At 37.2% G+C, this 22,115-nt stretch overlaps 1 protein-coding gene across 7 annotated transcripts in view; it reads left to right on the plus strand.

Annotated features, from left to right (window-relative positions):
- Positions 1 to 22,115, plus strand: part of LOC150075824 (uncharacterized) — a 376,562-nt gene that overhangs the window by 80,759 nt on the left and 273,688 nt on the right. For all 7 annotated transcript variants that reach the window (XM_090387480.1, XM_090387477.1, XM_090387479.1 and 4 more), the window contains exon 2: positions 10,719 to 11,271. In XM_090387480.1, the coding sequence (XP_090243606.1) occupies positions 10,719 to 11,271 (553 nt within the window). The remainder of the gene's footprint in view (positions 1 to 10,718; positions 11,272 to 22,115) is intronic.

Consider the following 22,115-nt stretch of genomic DNA (forward strand, 5'->3'; position numbering starts at 1 on the left):
ATAAACCATGAACCAGCGCACTATGACCAAACCTTTCTACTAGGATTTCTCCTAAATTTAGGAATAATATAAGATAAAGTTTAAAAATTGTGCAGTAGGTCTCAGCAGGTCTCGCTGCTTGTGGCCCATGGTCAGGAGGGCCCAGCGGGAAAGTTTCCATTGGCATGGTGACCCATTACGTCCCCTGTATGTGTCCCGTAAACTGCTCACACCATTGCAAAAACCTGGATTTGAAATCTCAAAACATCTTCGTAGTCCTGTCGGGTTTTTTCGGATTTTTGGAAGTGTTTAAAACCGCTTCGATGTTAAAAACAAGTTATTGAAGTAGTACAAAGGTGACCAGACATGTAGAATAAAAAGAGGTTCTTATATGATATAAAGGTGCTTATAGAACTTGAAACTGCTGTATTTAAAAGAATTGAAAAATAATTTTATTAATTTTTGTAAAATTAATAAAAGAATTTTTCTATAGTATATATATATATATAACTTCTTTCTTTCTCCCTCCCTACTATCTAACCATATAGATCGTTATTCGCTCAACATAAAAGAAATGAAAAATAGATGAAAAGAACCCCCCACTAACAAATAACTCACGATAATATCACTATATAATGGAAATCCTCTATTGTGTAGCAGGTGTGCCTCGATTATTACGGCAGAAAGATCTGAAGAAAAAAAGAGGCTAACCTGTTTTGAATGTCTCGAGGTGCACATTATTTCTTTCGCTATTCTCTAGTGAAACGGATGTTGGAGTAACAAGGTAATTTCCTATATGCAACTCAGTAATGGTTTGAAGCTGCGAAAATGCACAGCATGGTGGTTTTAAGATGGCTATTCTTAGGTGCTCTTCTCGTCCAAGAACCAACCTAGTTTATTGTCGTTTATTAAGCTCTCCAACCTTAATGTATTCAAGTATGTTTGACATGCTACGGCTTTGTGTTTGTCTCATTTACTGGTCAAGTTGAAGAACGAATTCAATTTAGGACAACAAAAATAATAAAGATTGAAGTGGAACGTTCGCGGTGTTTTCCAATTCTTTTAGCATACACCTGTGCTTCAGATTTTCGCAGGCGTTGTAGATCTGATTGCGCATGACATAATTAGAATAGAATAGAATCTTTAATTGCAGCTTGATATACATACAATTAGTCCCTTCACGGCATGGTGGTGCCAGGGGTTTACAAAACATATTTACAAAAGAGATACATATGAGAAAAACATATATGTTACATCAGATTATTGGAAGGCAACAAAGCACAGTTTTACATTTTCAGTTCGACGAGGATTCCCTTCCTGTATTTTTTATTGTTGACCACTTCTTGGAGGTCCCCGTCGATGGCTTGGAGTGAGGGCAGCATTTGCTTTAGCAGGAATCTGCTGGTTAGTAATAGCCGGTTATGGTTTGCTAGCAGCTGTGCTGAAGACCGGAGATAAGGAGGAGGAATGCTCCAAGTGCAGTGATCCCAGAAGTTCGGCTCTGTAATTTTACCGGTGGCCATCTTGATGGTGAACAGCAGCCTTCTTTCTCCGATGTAGGATCGGAGCCTGCGTAGTTGAAGGGCATCTGCTAACTGCGTCAGATCTGAGAGCTGGGGGAAGGTGGAGTTTTGTGTTAGCCCATTTTAGAAGCCAGAATTCGGCAGAGAATATCCTTTTAATGTTGGATTCGGTAGCCGTTGAATTTCGCTAAGAGTTGAAAACCAAGGCATACACCTGTATGCCTTGGTTTTCAAAATTTCAAAATTTGGTCTTCAGAATTTTGCAGTCGTTGTAGATCTAATACATTGCGCATGACATAATTACACTGTAGTAAAGTAATTTTTTTCACGAAAGCTAGTGCAGCCAATATTTTCGATTACTTCGTTTATTTTTTGTTTTTGTTTATTATCTAGACGGCAGTGGGTAAGGTCCGTTGACTGCTAACCGCTGCGCTACCATCAGGGTTAAAGGTCACTTTGGAGTTTGTCCATAACTACTAGTTCCCCATGCCATCACATCTTCAGCATGTTTCCCTCTCTTTCGGTAATAAATACTAGGACAGCCGAACGTATTAAAACCTGATAAACATATATCATACTTATTTTAACCTATTTATAATTTTAATTTGCTGAACTAATTATAGAAAAGAAAACGAAATAGGAAAATTTTCAAATGAAACCAGTGCTTTCGAAAGGTTCGTTAATTTTATAGAAATATCTTTAGGATTAGTCAGTTTGTACGATTAAAGCGTTCCAACATTGTATGGAACACATAGAACCTGCTCCAGAGGACCTGTCCATCACTACCATGGATCTATCACTCCAGTGTTCAATCTTTCCTGCGCCTGCTCAGACACTATAAAAGGACTTCTCCCTGGAAATAACTTCGCTTGATAATACTCTTTTGTAAATATTTTTATGCGTAAATTTGTCATTTGTGTGCTCCAAGCTTTAATCATGTTGTATAATTGGTCATAATGCTATTTTTTTTTTGTTTTTTTTAATCTTTGTTTATAATACTGTGTTATTCCTTTTATGTAAACCCTTGACTTCTAGCCGTGAAGTGTGCTGTGTACAGCAATGCGCCTTCTGTATACAATAAAGATTTCTTCTCTTTCTTCTTCTTATAAAACTTTCATGGAACTGGAGGTTTGCAAAGAAATTGTAACAGGTTTAACACAACAGTATCTGAATAATATTTTCGAGGGCAAGTAGCGTACAAATGGTTTCCGGTAGTGTAAAGTTCTGTAACTGATATTCTGTTATCATCATTACCTCCTGGGAACAGACCTGTCTTTGTACACAGGATTGGCGATATATCCAAAGTGTTTAGAACGCGCAGTGGGTAAGGTCCGTTGATAAATTGCGAAAATATTCTAGTAAATATCCACGTACCCTGCCGCTCCGTCCACGTTCTTCTTTTTCATTTAAAATAATGTGCTAATTTTTGTCGCCCTTTCAGCCAAAACATATTGTTCGGTTCATTTACATACTTTTTCTCCTGATCGCGCCTTGCATGTTCACTTAGATATTGCATGGACTCAAAGTTTTGCTGTTTCAAAGAATTAAAAATGAATAGGTAGTAGTGACGTTGTCATTAGTGAACTGCAAATAAAACTGTAAAATAAAACATACTGATATCGTGATCGATAAGTTTAAAGGGTGTCTACTTACGTATTGCTGTTTGAAACAAGTAGCGGGAGAACCTTGGAGTTGTCAGATAAAATTTTAGATAACTTGCTATATTTCTGTAGAATGTTTGCAGTTGCTGGGACAATGCCCTATGTTCTCAGCTAGACGTCAGTTACGTATTTTAACTGTTTATCTATACATAAAGCTTATTATTAATGTTAACTGTTTATCTATACATAAAGCTTATTATTAGTATTAACTGTTTATCTATACATAAAGCTTATTATTAATATTAACTGTTTATTACTGATAATTATGATTAATCGGTTTATTTATATTTACTAAATTTGAGTAAATTTAGAACAGAAGTTTCAGACATTTGGAAGTTACACAATCTATGCATCTAAAACCTGTTGACCTCTTCAAGTATCTTGGCTGTATTATAACTAAGGAAGGACTAGGGAAAGAGGGAGTTAGCACACGAATTCATCAAAGTAGGAAGATTCTTTGTGCCCTCAATACTATCTGGTGGGACAACAATATCTCCCTTAGAACGAAAAAACATATCGGACAGTCGTTAGTGGAATTGATACTTTGTTACGGATGTGAGGTGTGGACACTGAAGAGGGTGACAAAAAAAAAAAAAAAAGCTTAGTGATGGACTACCTTCGTCGAAGTGCTAGGGTTTCCAAGCTTGAGATGGTTACGAACGAAGAAATTAGAAGGCGTTGCACGCAGATGAAGATATTATAAAAGGAATTGAAAATGGGAGGCTGAGATGGTTTGGATATCTTCTATGCATGAATGAAGAGAGATGGCCTAAAATTATATATGAGTGGATACTAGAAGGGAGGGGAAGACGAGGACGTCCTAGAAAATCATGGAAGGAGGGTGCAATATCAGCTACGGCCGGCGATTTTGGAAAATGGGAACGACAAGGCGACGATCTGTCGTATAAAGTAGAACATAGATAGATAGCTTCAGACATACGAGAGCTATAAAACATTACATAAAATTTATGCATTTCATAGTGAAATATGATGAAAGGCCAATGGTGTAAAAAGCCTATTTGCCAACTCACCCATGTTTCATATGTTTCACCTAAAAGTAAATATGCAAAATATATTTCAGTTGGGCCCACCTTTCCTATACGACATCAAGATCACAGTTCTGTAAAAATCTAAGCTACACCCCAGCTGCACTTGGCATATGTACAGAAGCTCAGTTCACGACTTCATCAACATTTGGGAATTCGTGGGCTGGAAAATCCCTGGGTAGAGCTCTCAGAAACCTTCCAGTGCTCTGCTGAAACCTGCAGAAGCTCTCAACCTTCAAGCGGCACTTTCCCAACAGCATCATCGGCGCACTAATCTCCGCCGACATTGATTTTGATCTGTGGTCCAGTGTTTCGTCCTTCATGGAAAAAAAGAGAAAATCCATATTCACGTGCCGTCACCATTCCTGTAACTATCATTAAAACTAAAACTGTCCAGACTGGCTCAATCAGTTTATCAGGTTATACCCGGATCGTACTCTACGTTACGATCCTATATCATCAATATCTCAGAAGATCTAGTTGAAATATCGATAACTCAAAGCTAATCTTATGCTGGAGTAAGTGATATATTCGCTTTATTTTTCAATCATGTATTCTAGGGATATTATATGCATTATATTGTTGTTCTTTGTATTATATCGATGTTGTATGTATTCTATGCAGTTTTTTTTATGTGTTAGTAGTTTGTAAGTAAATATAATGTCTCCAATTAGATTGTTAGATTCCTCTGGATGCCTGTAACAGGAATCGTATCCTTGTAAAATTTTGTGAATATAGAATTTTATTATTATTATTATACTATGAACACTAATTAATTCGTATGAATAAAAATTAAAATCGGTGATTTTTATAGAACATGGTCAGAGTTTTGTATATTTACTTTCAACTGAGTCTCACATAAATTTTTGTATTATATATATTTTTTTATTTTTATAATTCACAGTTGTTTAGTTTATGTTTTGAGTTAAAACGAAAACTCAACAAAAAGTATCTTACTCCGCTAGAGGGTGCTAGTAACGTGTATTTACCTTGAGAGGCCAGTGGAATCGCTTGGCTGCAGAGCGGTAGGTTGTGCCGCAAGCTTCCACGTGCCGAGCTAGTTTGAAGGAAGTTACCGCTGTTCATTTTTTTTTTTTTTTTTTTTATTAATTCCAGCTGTTTGGGCCATTCAAATGGTGTGCGTACATGTATTTGTATGCACAATACATCCTGTGTATGAGGAACCGTTTATTCATGAAGTCCATTAGGCGGGAAAAAAGTACGGGCGTTTTCGATAACGCATTTGCCTACCAACTCAACTCAAACATACCTGTTCCATTCAGGTAAATTTACCTTCATTTATTTCTATTCAGAATACAGCTATATAAATAGCCATGTATACCAGTTTTCGTTACGCTGAAATGCATATATTTTGAAGAAAATTATGCGGTAATTATTGAAGTTAATTTGTTTACTTATATTTTATTCGCCATTTAAATTTTAAAGTTTGTTTAAAAACCATTATTTTACTTTGCAAAATATTTCTATTCAGCTTTTAACTCAATTTTTCTTAATTTTAATCGTTTTTACACATTTTTATAGTTTATTTATCATTTTACATTACTCTGTGGTATTATTTTTGAAGCTGCCGGTAACGAGTTAAAAAAAAAAAAAAAATAGCGCTGCAGCAGAAGATCAGTTTGGCTCGTGTTGTCATAGCGACATGCCACGAGCCATGAAGACCTTATTTATTATATATTCAGTTGCATTACTAAATGGAACTTAGTTATTTTGCTTAATTATTCCCTTTGAAATTATTTATTTTCGCTAAGTAAATTATTTTGCCCACATTGTAATTTAAGCCTATTAGAATTTAACAGTGAGTATATGAGTTTTCAACTTTCGTTCCTCTTAAGATTAACGCTTGCTGCAATGTTTGTGCAAAGACATCTTTGATTCACGTGAAAGTATCACACTTATGATGAGTTTTTGATTAGTTATATGTGTACTTAATCCACCATTTTGGTCCTATACCATAATAACATTATATGAAGTATAATTTGATAAAATGAGAATGAAATTCTCATTTTATCAAATTAAAATTGATGATTTAAGTAAGTGATTATAAATCCGATTCTAAATAAATGAACGTGAATCTGAATCTAATTTTGAAATTTCTGATGAGGAAGTGGAGCAAACACTTTTTTCGAACCTTATCTCTCTTTCAAGAAAAAGAAAACAAAATGCTCTACGTATATGCCACCCGAAAACGAGAAGAAAAATTATTTATTTATGATCATACGCATTTCATTAAAAATACTTTATAGAAATTTTTAGCTACATATCCTAAAGATTTCGCAGATGTAAATTTTTGTACTTCAATAAATTCTTTATCACGTTTTAGTTTTATTATTATTATTTTTTTATTCATCAAAACTGTCTTTGTACTTAATGATGTTTACTTCTGTTAGATGTAAACAACTGTATATAATTCATGTTATGACTTTGAGGGGAAAAACATTGCAGTTAAGAGTTAATTAAATAACAAATTTTGTAGGTATCTTTCTCTGTCTGTAAAAAATTTATTATTCAAAGTTTGAAAATTTTTGGCTAGTTCCGTATACAGTATTTATTTCAAAGTAGCCAGGAAGCATGCCTTTGGTCGGAGGCGTAAGTAGATCACGTTATGATCATTGCTTTTAATTAGTCTTTTTTTTTAAACAGGAAGAAAATAACAGCAATAGACGCAGTTTTGAGGGATCTCGGTACCAAAAATTATTTTAATAATCTAACGCCTTTTTCAATTTTGTAGATAGCGCTAATTAAATCTTTCAAAAATTAAAATAATAAAATTCTTCAGATTTGATATCATAACTAAAGAAATGTTTTAGTGAAAGACAGTATTTTCAGATTCTCTTCGTAGTTAGCAGCTAAATATTTCCGATATTCTAGAAAAACACAAACGAATATAAGTACAAAAAAAAAAAAAAAAAAAAAAATTGTGCTTCTATTCGTTCATTTGATTGATAGAACATGTCGGCGAGAGTCGGCACGTCATGGCGATAATTTATTGCCGTGGATATCTTGTGTTTTTACGCAGCGTAATGAATGAAGCAAAGACAGCTGTTTCGGGAGTAAGCCAGCAATAAAGTAGAAGCAGACGACATTTCTTTCAAACATCTGCCATCGGCGGGTGTAATTTTTAAAGTAAAAATGTACCAAACGGAAAAGGAAATTTGTTTTCTTCAGAAGCCATAAACAATCCCCAAACTACAGCCAAACTCTTTGTAACTACCCTCTCCGCAGAGGCCACTGTTTTCTTTTGTGCTCTACGCTTTATACCTCCGCGCGCGCGCGTGTGTGTGTTCGAGCAGCCTCGAGGCCATGTGAGGCCTTTGTAGCCGGTCATTAGAGCGATACCAGCATACCAACACGTGGAGGCGGCTCTCCCCTCTGCCCATCGTCTGCCACGCTGTCTTCTGTGACATCGGAGCCAAGCGCCGTATTTTTCTCCCCGCTTAGTCTCACGAATTCACCAGGAACAAAGAAACCCCACCGCACTGCACAGTGTTTTAGTGCTAAGCATCTGTATAACGACCTTTCTTTTATATCTTATTAAGTCCGCCTAATTTATAATCACAAGAACGGATGGGGGTGGAGGAATAGACGCTGTCGGTAATAGATTCGCATTCAGGTGGATTTCTTCTGAATTACGCTTCTTTGGGAAGGGAAGCTCGATTTCTGCATATAAGCATCTGGATCAGACTTCGAGAGCATTTGCCCACATATGTAAATCGATGGCGAAACTACCATACTGTCTGGTACACCACCGCGTGGGTAGTGGACTACTGGTTTGGATTGATTTTTAAAAAGCACAAGGGTCCGTTCGTGAATCTTGCAGAACGGGGTACAGAATTTATAGTTTCTTTACTAATGCAAATATTTAGATATTCGTACATCATACGTGGAATGACCAAGTCGTATTTCGAATCGAAAATAAAATATGCAGACATTGGGTACTGCTGAACACAATAAAATATTCCTCTGCATCATTATAATAATATTATTATTATTTATTTTTTAAATTGAATTTATACTATTTTAGTTTGTGGCAATACGGCTGCGAATTTCCTCGACTTCCCTTCCCCCTTTTTAACCGTATATTTCAGAGTATAAGTCGGCCTTTGAAATACTAAAAAATCGTCTAAAATTTGAAGGTGGGTATACACCTTCAAATTCGAGTCTGTAATCAGCCAGTCAGAGAGGAAGTAGGGTCTGTATTGCATTCGACCAGACCTGAACATACATAATACGCAACAAAGAATATGAACTGTTGCACTGTAACTGAAGTAGTCAACGAGCTTAAAATATCTCTTAATATGACTTACCAAATTTATACCTTTAAGAAAAATTTGTGGAGCCATTCAAAATTTTCAGTGAAATGGAACCAGTGAAAATCCGACAATTATTATCACATTTTTAATACATTTGACGACCTCCGTAGCCGAGGGTGCAGTAGCGCACACGTTTGAGTTGACTGTGGTTCTAGTCCACGTCACTAAATATGATGATATTCTTGTATTCTCTCTATCTTGTAAACTCCATCTTCGCGAGTACCATAGTGGGTATAATCACCGTACTTCTCGCACCAAGTTGGAAAAGGCGGAGGTTCGAACCCGGGTCAATGACACGAGAAACGTTTAAGGGCTCTTTTCCACTCCATGGTTGAGTTAGTCGGTGTCAGGATGAACAGCAAGGTTTCTTCCCCCAAATTCGGATTTCGGGGTCCAGTAAAACAGGTAAACACTCTAGCGAACACACTCAATTTATGGAAATAATACACGCAGGTGGATTGGGGTAATTCTCGGGTGGCTCTAATATGACAGTTTTTTTTTTTTTGTTTTTTTTTTATACATCTTATACATCCCTTAAACACTTCAATCAGATCTCTCCTTAGATGCTTAGTTGTCAAGCTTTTCAGTCCACATCTGAGAGCCGTTCTTCACATGTGCATCGATTTGCACTGGTGGCTAATTGGGTCCTACTTTTTTGAACTCCCTCCAGAAGTTTGTCCTTTTTCAGGTGCAGCCTTAAGACCTTAACAGAAAATTCCAAATACGTTCTGACCATCATCTTATACAGAAGGATAATGATGTTGATGTCCTTCTCTCCTATAAATCATGAAAAGGGCACCATGTGCCTTCCTCTCCAACTGTTCACACTGCATGGAAAATTTCATGTCAGATTGAATCGTTTAGACTACAATTGTTCCCAATTTGGTTTCATTGTATTGCTGACAGCTGTTTCATGTCATATGGCATTGAGTTTTAGAACTGTCAAAACTAATATATGGAATGTTTCATCTTCGTCACTACTTACTTAAAAAGACAAGTTATCAGCGCTGAATTTAGTTTCGTTCGTATACTTGGATCCCAAAAAGAGATTGACCAGGAAAAGGGTGCGCTTGGTGCTTACACACACAACCTATGTCTTTACCTTGACATAGGTACATGACCTTAAACTGCTGTCGACCTTAGCAATTGCCTTGGTAGAGACTTTTCCCCCCTTTAACATGGCCGGAAAAAAACAATCCCCCCTTCCCTTCTCTAAGGAAACGCTGCTTGGCGCACCTAATTTTCTTCCATGAGTGGTAATGTTAAGGACATTAAATGAAGAATCTGGGACAGCCATAGTGGGATTTTTGTTATATATATATATATATATAAAAAAAAAAAAAAAACTTGACGGAGCTTTGTTTTGTTTGGACGATGTCTCAGGCAATTAGACTCTGCATTGTTCCCCTCCACAAGATAAGTTTAGAAGAGGAATTTCAGTTTGCTGTCCCATAAAAATGAATGACTGGAGAAAAGAAAAAAGAAAAAAATTATCTAAACGTGTTGTGTGTTTAGCCAACCTAGTAATTTTGTGACATTCATTGCTTCGTTTCGTGTTGCAAGTCATAACAACTTAAGGAGGTCGCATTTCTTTTCTTTCATTAAACAATGACGACTTTTTCTGCCTTCGTTTCAAATTTTGGTTGAGAATGAAATTAAGGACAGTACCATAGTCTACTTCCTAATGAAGTAATACAACGCCAAGAATTAACTAATTATTTGAGAATCTATGCAAATATCTGCTAGTCATCAGATGTTGCATTTTAAATTTACAATCAGTGGGAAAACTTACCCACGCAATCTTTGCGGTATTTAACCCTTTTTTGTTAGAATCCAGGGAGTGGTAAACCGAGAACATGTCAGCAGCTTCGTTATGCTTTGCCTTTGCAGTTTTCCCTAAGTTTCCATAACCTACCCTCCATAATGGAACTGTTATATACAGTTAGGTTAGGGACGTTGACCGAAATATTCAACTGGACAAGAAAAAACGCACGGCGAAAACTCTGACTATCCAACCTGTCAAAAATAGCAGTGCGCTCTCTATTTAGCTTGTATTTTGCCCAGTATTTTTAGTTTTGTTGAAGACAAGTGAATATTTATTTAACTGTACAATTCATTTAATACTGTGCATGATATCAATAATTTATTACTCTTTTTTATTTTTGCTTTTTTCAGAAGCATTAGTGGCAGGAAGAAGGATAAAGAAAAAGAGGGAATCAATACAGATAAAGATCATCCTCTTTCTCCTCCAAAAGAGCCTTCTCGTACATCACGCACCGTTAGAGACACGAGGCAAGTACATCCCGAAAATGACTCTGAGAAGATTGGTGTTCTGGGCAAGGACTGTACCATCGTTGTTACCGGTCAGAAGGACATCCCGCATCACCAAATTTTAAAAGACTTTAGAAAAGACCCTCCCCTGTCACCTTCACTTACGCCTAAAGATGGCGAATTCAAGGAGGTTAAAGACCCTGGAGATCTCAAGGTTTGGGAAAACTTAGTGGACGCTGATGATAAGTGCATTGTTGGTAGGCAGTGGCGTGACTTTCCAACTTTTGTGGACTCCAATATTGGAGATGAGGACAAAATTAGAAATAATGAAACCCTCGTGAATATAACCGATCCTGAAGATAGGATATACGACAGGAACTTGGGCTCCAAGGAGAGTGGTGCTGAGGAACACGATGAGAGGTCGGAGTCCGATGGAGAGAAGTCGGACGTCGTGAAAGTAAGTGGATAGAGAAAATTAATTTATGTTATGCAATTCGGAGGATTCAGAATGTTTATTTGAAGTCTAGTAAATAATCCAGTAAGTAGTAGTTATTAATTGAGTGCAACAGTTTCGAATTTAAGCACGAAAGGCCCCCCATTTTGGGAAGCGTGAAATTACTATATCTTGGGAGAAATATCAAAAGTTAACATTGACTGAATTCTTTTGAAATGTATTTTAGAGCCATTTAATTCATTTAAAAAATATTTTCCCTCTGTTTATGTTTCAGTGGTTGGTATAGTACTGCTATACCCACCACTGAAAGATAAGCGTTCTTGGGGAAACACAATATTCCTTCATACTTTACGAAGAAATATTATTTCTGAAATCACTTTGCAACCAAAATATTTGTTGCAAATATTTTATCTTATAGCAAAGATTTGTTTTTTTTTTTTGCATGTGATATTTCTTCTGAAACGAAGTAATATTTTTTAAATGTAGTATTTAATTTTTGCATCCCCCAAACATGAAATATCACTACTTACAAAATAAATAAAATAATAATAAAAGTAAATAAATATAATAAAAGTAGTAAATAAATAATATATAAAATAATAAAATACTGTAATATATAAAAAAAACAGTAATAAAAAATAACTTTGCTTCAGTTATAATTAAGTGTTCCTGTCTGTGCATTTTAACTGTTTTGAGCAAGAAAAGCCAATGCTAAAATTAATTTATAATAAATAAAATTAGAACTTGTGCAAAATTTTAGGAATTATTCTGTTAATTGGAATTTGTAAAATTACAAATTTACATTAACAGAATAATTTCTATGTAATTAATAATTATAATTAGTTAAATTGTAAAAAAAAACTATCGTAAAATAAAATATAAAAAGCTGTACTTTTAGTACATCAATAACGTCACTTCCTTTTTGCTTGGTAACCGGAAATGCACTAGCTCAGAAAGATTTTTTTTAATAAAATTTGTAGCCTCGCCACTTGCTCTAATTACAGTAGGCCGCAATGTTTCATATACATACTTAGGGATGAAACATAAAAACAAAAATGATGACTGATAATCGAATAATTTAAATTATTCTCTGAAATATTTAAATTCCCCTACAAAAAGCGTAATCGCATCACGAATATAAGTGATCAAGTGACCAGCGACAACAATAAATCAAAATTATTTGGGATTAGAAAAATTTAGTTTTGCGTTTTTAATGATATAAGTATATGTACACTAGCTTGCCAAAATATTAGAAACCTACCGTGAGTATCTTGTACGACTATCACGTGCCTGAATTCAATGTGCTGTGAATTTAACTCGTAGCTAACGGGTACCTGATGTAATTTAAATTCATTACTGTACTGTACTCTTCTAGTCCCATCTTTGTTAAAGATAATCAAACTGTGTATGCTTAATGTGAACGCTTGCGTCCGCGTGTCTTTTTTTTTTTTTTTTTAATTTTTACTTTTCTCGCTTGTGTTGTTTTTAGTGTTTTTGTATCAAAGTAACCAAGGCCATGAGGCGTCAGTGTACTATATTTGTAAATTGTGTAGTCTGTGGTTGCTTGCTGGATGGAATATCTATCCCAGTTTCCCTTGTGGGGGGTGGGGGGACTGCATTCATCGCCCGTGACGTGAAAAAACAATAAATAAATAAAATAAAACCGGATTTGGCCAATTCAATGGTTAGGATATGTTATGCTAAGGAATTCATTAATTGCTTGGCCAAAGTAGCGAGGCACCGTTATCAGGTCACATTCCTTGTTGAATATACAAAGAGGCACATCGTTAACGACTTTGATAATTTTGTTCTGAGATTTACGTGTAAGATGTAAGATGTACTGGTAAAACAGATGGACTGATGACATTGTTATTCACAATTGACTTGCACGCGTAAACACACGTGATGTTGTGTGACGCTCTGGGTGTGTGGGTTCTTTTATGCCCACGTAAGCACGTTGAGTACTCCGCTTGTCGTGAAACGTGCATCTGTACAAGGGACTTTACGGAGGAATAAGGGATCACGAGCATATTTAAGTAGCAACAGACACCTACGTCGGCGTTGCAATGACTCGCGCGGTCGTAGTGCTTGTACTGGTCGTCCCTTAAATGGATGCAAGAGCTGCTCATTCAAATTTCGCCATTGGTTGCATTATTGTGTAATAGTTTGGTATACAAATGTTACGCATTTGTATACAAAAAAAAATATTATAATAATAAAAATAAATAAATAAGAACCAACCGCATTGCTTTTGGACACAATTGACTGAAATGGTCTCCCGACTAATCAGTCAATTGTGATACTAAACGATCGTCAAATTAATCGATATTTTTCAGTCAGTTTGTAATTCAAAGATATATTGTAGGTGGCGTTGAGCAGTCGTGCTGCCTGATGATTCATTCATAATGGCGATTTCTAGAAATCTTTGAAAGGGAGGTGATTATAACCGCACAGGCACGACGAGGGAGGGGAGCGGTTAAAAGGAAGTACTGTATATAGTGCGCGGGCCCCCGAGTTCTTCAAGGGGCCCCGCCGAGATCATAATATTACATTTTTAAATAATTAAATTAATTTTAGTAAACAGCAAAATAATCGACAACTTTAAAAGCCGACCGGGCTAGCCGAGTGGGTAAAGTACCTACCCGGCAACCCAAAGGTCGCGGGTTCGATTCCCGCCTCGGGCTTGGATCAAAGTACTGCAAAAACCTTGGGAGGTGCAATATGGCCACAGAAGCCGATGCGCCAATAACTACCAAATCAAAAAAAAAAAAAAAAAAAAAAAAAAAAAACAACTTTAAAATAAAAATGTTTTTATTTTATAAATTTTTTATCTTGGTTTGTATTATATGTTAAAATTGACTTGTTGCCTTTTAACCTTCACATGTTTTAGTGTGTGTTTGTGTGTGTCACATGTACATGTGACACACACTAAAACAAGGGTGAGACCTCGCGTCGGCTCTTCACATCCTGTAATCATACTCAAGGGGGGAAGGGGTTCCTAGGGTAAGTGGCCCTTAAAATTTTCTTCATATATGTATGTACGTTTTAGGTTTTCAGGTGCCCCTTGAACCTTATCGTCCGGGTGCAGTGTAGCCCTTCATCCTCGGGACGACCCGCCCCTGACCGTACTGCATTGTATTTTTTTTTGTTTTGTTTTGTTTTATTTTTATTTGTGTTTGTTTTTATTTATTTTCTGGCAAAGTAACCAAGGTTATGAGGCGCCAGTGAATTGTGTCCGTAAATTTCGTTGAAAATATGGGCGGATTTTTGTGCTCTGCTGGATAGAGAAACCGAATTTCCGGGGGTGGGGTCATTACTGGCCTGGGAGAAACTACAGTATAAAAAATAAAATTAAATTGAAAAACACACAAAATTCCTTCTGTCTTTAGCGTTAGAAAAAAAAAAAAAAAAACCTCTCATGACTAGGTATTGCTGCTCTCTAAGCAAAATAAAAATTTTGCACCCTCCATAAATGAAAATTATGAATTAAAAAAGAATAAATAAATAAATTGTATGAACTGCGTGACGCGCTCAATCATATGTCGGTATTTCAAAGTTTTAAAAAAGCAATATATATATATATATATTTTTTTTTATTATTATTTTTTGAATCCTACGTTTTCACTTTAGTGGTTTGTCCTCCGAGGCGAGCTCCCTGCTTGTTCCACCTCAATTGCGACCGTGGCATGTTGTAACAGATTGTACACGGCTTTTTTTTTTTTTACGTAATATGAGAGAGAGAGAGAGAATATTTTATTCAATTTTTATTTATAATTAAAAATGCGAGGTGTGGCAATAAAGTTCGTGGACTGGTGCAATAAAAAGTACAAAGCGAAGGAGCTCAAAAATGGTTTTATTTTTATTCGAAGTAACTACCTGATTGAATGCAGTTATTACACCTTTCTAAAAGTTTCTGAGGAGTCGACGAAGGACTGTAAAAGATGTTATGTTCAGTTTGCGGTTACGTTTTTCCTCCGTCCCCAACATATTTCTTCTCCTTCTTTTGAGGCAATTTTTACTTTGGGAAAGAGGAAGAAGTCCGCTGGTGCTGAATTGGAAGAGTAGGGTGAATGGTAGATCTATACAATGCTATGTTTCCTCAGAAATGTCACAATAAGTGTGAAATGAGCTGGGGCATTCAAGTGCAACAAGAACCAGCTGCTTTTCTCTCGAAATTACGGCCTCACCTTTGAAATGCGCTTCAGTAGTCTTTGTAGCACCTGTACGTAGAACGCAGCATTGATTCTCTCCCCCCCACCCTCAGATAAAAATTCCTTGTGAATCACATCCTGTTTGTTGAAAAACATGATCAGGTTCGTCTTGATACTGTATTTCTGAAACGAAACTTTTTGGGCTTTGGTGATGATTTTGAAGTCCACTGCATGCTGAGGCTCTTCGTCCCTGGGTCGTACTGAAACACTAACACTCATCTATGTTTGTTTCCAGACTCATCGAACCTGACCGCATCAGTACAGGTCCAGGAACTTTATTGTCACAGCTCGTATGTCGCGCGTTTCTGTTTCTTTTTGGACACTAGTGTAGATATAAAAAAAAAAAGGTAGTAGTAAAACATGGGGATAGAATATTTGGTAAAAGTGCAAACAAAGTAAATCAGAGAAACGTGAAGTACAGAAAAAGAAAAAGCGAAAAGATATTTTTATATTATGATAAAAGAAGAAAAAATAAAATAGAATAAAAATGACGATATCAAGGAATAAAAAAAGTATCGTTTTTTTGTTTATCTTTTATCAAATATATAAAATTGTGTGGGGGTGCCTTAATGAATGAGAATCTAATACAAGCATAAAGGTGGGGGGGGGGAACGTAAACTGCTGATTTGGGAAAAAACGAAAGGGGAAAACAGATTTTTCGCAAAGCTGTGGGCAATAAATGTGGCGAAGAAATAAAAGAGGCCATGAAGAGCATGTAAAAAAGGGGAATGCAGCAGGACTTTTGAAGGAAATGCAAGGATTATAAGTGCAGTTGAGATGAAGGGAGAAACAGAGTGGTTGTACAAAATTGTTTAGAAAAGTGTGGGATGAAAAGGAAGCAAGTACAGAGCAGTGGAAAAGAAATAGCCCACTTCGAAAATAATGAGCATCAAGGTAACATCGTCAGGTATGCGATATAGAGGTACCAATTTCACATTGCTCATTCAAGATTTATTTCGAGTTCATGTGAGGAAATGGGACGACAGATACGCTGACTTACGCGGAGACGAATTGGATTTTATACACTGCTCAACAAAATTAATAGATCGCGTATAAGACGTGGTGTGACTCGTGCAGCTTGCGGTGAAGCTGGACAAAATTTATTAGGTTGATGTACCATAGAATAACAATGAAATGAGTGGACAGCGAGAAACTTCGGACAGGTATAAGGGACATTTATAGGGGTTGTATAAGAATTACCAAAAAGGTAATATTACAGAAGTCGATACTATACAAGATGCTCAAAAATATGGTTACATGACATCAGTACGGCGTATGAACCATTCCAACGGCTAAATAGGCCTGACAGCGGTGGACCATACTCGAAGTAAGGGTGTCTATAAGATTCTGTGGTAATAAATCCCATTCTTCCACCAGCGCAGACATTAGCTCACCAAGTGATCGAGGAGTTGCCGTCGGCGTCCCACACACGTTCGATTGGATTTAAGCCGTCGATCGTGCTGGTCACGGCAGTCGTTGGATATCTTCAGTTTTAAGTATTCTTCCACCACTTAAGCTCTACATGCAGTGACGTGACGTGACGTGACGTTATCGTGCATTAAAATAAAATCTGGGCCAACTGCACCCATAAAGTCTTACATACGGTTCGCGGATCTGTTCTCGGTGCAGCCTCTGCGCAGTTGCACTACCCCATCAAAAACATAAAGACAGGTGCGGCCTTTATTATTATTCCGCCCCCACACGAGAACACCGCCTCTACCCTAAGTGCCTCTTTCTCTGATATGGGAGGGATGGCACCGCATTCTTCGTTGAATGCAGATGAAATGTCTAGAATCTGTAGGCTAAAACGGGATTCATCGGAGAACAGAATAGTACCCATGGGGTTGCAAGTCAAGTTTGTATGCACTTATTTCGATATGCTCTTAGAGGTTTAGGATTAATGGAATTCAAATTCAAATTATTATATTAGGACCACCTGTAATCCCTTACATATAAGACATGGTACATGTAAATACCATCAAGGATAAAGGGAAGGGTTTTTGCTTTCGTAAAGGCGACTACGGAGGTCTGAGACAGTATTTAAATTCTATATAGTGGGACCAACTGATGTTACCAACAGCAAATTTAAAATGGGAAGCATTCAAAGAATTAATCTTGGAAGCTACTAGGCTTTACACACCAACTAAGAAATATTGTTCAAGGTTCAGGCCTAAATGGTTGTCAGATGAACTAATGAGACATATGGCAGAGAAGAAAAATGCATGGGATACATACAAATTAATGGGTGACATGGAAGCCTATGATAGATATAAGTTGGTCTGTAACCAAGTCACAAAGGAGATTAGGCAGGCAAAGGCAGATTACGAGAAATCCTTCGCAAGGGATGCAAAGAAAAACAGCAAAGAGTTCTTTACTTATGTAAACTCTAGAAGGAAGGGGATGAATCAGATTGGTCCACTTGATATTGATGGGTCAACTGTTATTGATCCTGTTCAGGTAGCTAACAAACTAAATGAATATTTTGCATCGACATTCACACATGAGGAGTTATTCAGCGAGGGGAATGCCAGATGTGTATTCAACTCTAGCAGTAAGCTACAGAATCTTGAAATAACTGGGAGTAAATTGGAGGAGAAACTGTTGAGGATAAACACAAGAAAGGCACCCGGGGTGGATGGGATCTATCCAGTTATATTAAAGGGGGCAGCAAAGGAAGTAAGCAAACCCTTAGCCATAATTATGAGAGCTTCCTTGGACTCAGGGGGAGGTACTCATAGACTGGAAATGTGCAAATGTGACCACAATTCACAAAGGAGGATCAAAGGGCGACACAAGTAATTATACTGTAGACCTGTTAGTTTAACTTCTGTTCCAGGGAAATTAATGGAAGCACTGGTTAAAGAAGCACTGCAAGATCATCTAGACAAGACTTCAGTTATAGCTCGGACACAGCTTGGTTTTGTTAAGGGGAAGTCTTGCCTGACCAATTTGATTGGATACTATGATGTGGTCACAAAAGAACTGGATGCAGGGAATAACTTTGATATTATATATTTGGATCTTAGAAAGGCTTTTGATATTGTTGCACATGGAAGACTGCTGCACAAATTGGAGCAGTGCTGCATTGGAGGAAAATTGCTGCAATGGATAAAGGGGTGGTTGAGTAGGAGAAGACAGAGAGTGGTAATCAATGGACACTGCTCTTCGTGGATTAATGTTATTAGTGGAGCCCTCAGGGTTCAGTGTTGGGTCCATTGTTGTTTTCTGTATTTATAAATGATATTGATGATGGTATACATCATTGATATATCCTGATATATCAATGATATTGATATATCAGACTTAATGTCCAAGTTTGCAGATGATACGAAGGTTGGCAGAGTTGTTAATGACACTAATGACAGTATGCTGCTGCAACAGGGTCTAGAAAAGTTGAGCAGATGGACTGAGAGGTGGCAAATGAAGTTTAACCTTGACAAATGTAAAGTACTACATATGGGAAGCAGTAACCCCAGAATAACGTATCAACTTTGTGGTACTACACTGACAGTGGAAGAGAATGAAAAGGACCTGGGGGTAATTGTGCACGCAGATATGAAGTTTTCTGAGCAGTGCGGACGGTCTGCAAGAGTAGCTCATGGTGTTTTGTCAATGATATACAGGAATTTTTCTAGTAGGGATAACGAGGTGATTATCCCCTTGTATAAGGCGATGGTCAGGCCACAGCTTGAGTACTGTACACAGGTCTGGAGGCCTCATTTTAAGAAGGATGTGGGCTGTTGGAACGAGTACAGAAAAGGGCAACAAGATTAGATTAGTGAATGGAACAAAAGGTTGCTCTTACGAAGAAAGGCTTAAGTTTTGCAGATTACAGTGTTTGGGGACTAGGCACCTGCGAGGTGATCTGATTGAGGTGTATAAGGCCTTGAATGGTTTGAACATGCTCAGTGCTGATGGGATTCTTCCTCTTGTTCAGAATAATCAACCGAGAGTGCATAAATTCAAATTGAGGAAAGGCAGTTATAGGATAGATGTGCGGAAGTTTGCCTTTAGTCAGCGGGTAGTTGATTGGTGGAACAGACTTCCATCTTTTGTTGTGGAAGTTGATAGCCCAAATAATTGGAAGAATGGAGGAGTGAAATCGGAGCTTTTCTTTTATTTTGACTGATGCTGCATAAGTTTGCTTTCTTGCTTCATGTGCCTCTACTAATGCTAATATACCCATATATGTATTATGACTGTAAATTGAGTGTATTCTCTGGTCGATTTGCCTGTTTTGCTGGATGAAAAACCCCGGTTTCTGTGGGAAAAACCTTGCTATCTACGCCTGAGATCTACTAACTCAGCCACGGAGTAAAAAAAGCCCACTAAAGTTCTTTGCGTCATCGGGATTAATGGAATACAAACCACTGGCTTTCTTGCTTAGAGTCCACTTGAATTGAGCCTTCTTAATTGGAAATGTTCGATTGGAAATGTTTTCATCTGGCCACAGTATCCTCAAGAGAAAGTTGATGACAGGACATCGTAGGGTTCCGTGTTGCTGTTACAGCCACATAGAAGGCCTCTGGCGACCTTGGCCAGCTCATCTTGTAATGGATCCTGTCTAGTGAAACTGCTTCCATAGTGCCGAGTCGACTCTGCGTCACACATTAAGCCAACGTGTCACCGCCTGCGACTGCCCAGCTTCAAGTATTTAACGGCCCGCCATCTGAAAAGAGTCATCTAAGTGACGACGACTTGCCATTCTGAGTACTGGAGATGTGGCTATGCCACTGAGCAAGCCAAATAATGGGGAATGTGGATTGATGTGGTCGCAATCCGTGTTTTTATAAGCATGAATAATTTGCATAATGTGCGGTTCTATAAGGTGATAGATTGATTTCTACTGGATACTCGAAATTTGCATGCCAGGATGCCTATTATATGAAATATTCGCCTTTGGGAATATTCACAATAAAATATTCATGAAAAATATATTGTTCTGTTAATTTTGTCGAGCAGTATATTTAGCCAAATCTGTTTTAGAGAAGAAGTAAGGATTAATATCAAAGTAATTACAAAAATCTTTTCCCTCGACTGCCTTGCTGCTAGCTGAGGTATCAGTGTGGACTCGGATAAAAATGGAATTTGATAACTTTTACATGTTTGACTATATTGTGCTTTTTAAAAATACATTACAATTATTGCACAAAAATTAATTGGACCTGGAAACTTCTATGTAAAGTTGTCCCTGAGAAAAAATGGCATATTTGTTGAAAGTTTAACCATGGGATTTGTTTATTGTGATAACGAACGCAATGAAATTGTCTTCTCTTCAAAAGTAAACGGCAAGTTAGTTTCTCTGGGAGCTAAATCAATTGTCGGGATTTGATAATCTGTCCGAATTTTTTTTGGAATTTTTTTTTTTTTTTTTTTTTTTTTACTCAATTTTTGTGTTAAACAAAACCTGTTGCAAAAGAAATCAGGTCAAATGCTTGTTTAGTCTTTGACTTATTCAAGTTCAAAGAACGTTCCGGTTAGAGGGACATAAGCAAATTATTATATAGATCCCATCTGATAAACATCTAGAGGACAGAGTAAATCAGTGGTGTATTGAATGCAATCTCTGAACCGTACAGTAAGTGGAAGACGAAAGCAGAGTGCAGCTCTAAAAGAAAGAAATTCCGCAGAAAGTCGGTATCCCAAGAAGGAGGCCGCAGGAATTTAAAGTGAATTGTGCGTCAGAATACAAGGTCCAATTTGCAGCAAATGACTGAAAATTCAGTTTAAGCAGAGAAAGACCCTTTTCTAATCGAACTATGAGATTGGAGCTGAAGAATCTCTGGTTTGGTAGTCTTGTAGCTATATGAAAGCCACTTTTCTTTCTGTAAAAAAAAATCGAAATATTTCATGTACCATAGTATGGGGTATGTTCTCTTGGTACGGAGTGGTCCGCTCATACCATTAGAAGGTCGTGGATCGTGTTACCTCGAATAATACCTTGAATATCTTTCTGTCCTATTGGACCAACTTTCATTTTTATTTCATTTTACATTTTTACCCGAATCTTTTAAGACGACAACACACCTCAGTCCAAAAAATTGTGTATGAGTGGTTCGAGAAATATTCTCAATCCTGGTAATATTCCTCGAACACTGGTTGCCTAATTATCAAGATCTCAAACAAATTGAGAATGTCTAGGATATGTTGGGAAGTGTAGTTTGGCTTCGCAATTGTCTATCGACAACAGTACAGCAGCTTCTTGATTGAAGAATGGTAAAATTTGGAGCTGGGCTCCCTCAGACGCCTAGAGGAATCCATTCCACGACGCGTATCAGCTGTAATTTGAACAACAGGTGGCATTACTAGATATTGAATAAAGGTTTGTAATTTTTTAGACAGTGAGTGTAGATTATATGACTACTGTATTAATAAATATGGTTTTCAGTTTTTGCTTATTTTAATAGACATATGTATCCGTTTATTAGGAGGGCAACTTTATGTATACACTGAACAGAATTCATGGGATACCTGGTTCCTAGGCGACGCGGCACTGTCACCTCACTCGTTAGTGGACGAACTCACCGCGCCGACCGGGCTAGCCGGGTGGGTAAAGTGCCTGCCTGGCAACTGAAAGGTCGCGGGTTCGAATCCCGCCTCGGGCTTGGATCAAAAGTACTGCAAAAAACCTTGGGA

This window comes from Mastigoproctus giganteus, chromosome 13 (genome assembly GCF_048544385.1).
Source record: "Mastigoproctus giganteus isolate SK-2022 chromosome 13, ASM4854438v1, whole genome shotgun sequence".
In the NCBI taxonomy this organism is placed as follows: Eukaryota; Metazoa; Arthropoda; class Arachnida; order Uropygi; family Thelyphonidae; genus Mastigoproctus; species Mastigoproctus giganteus.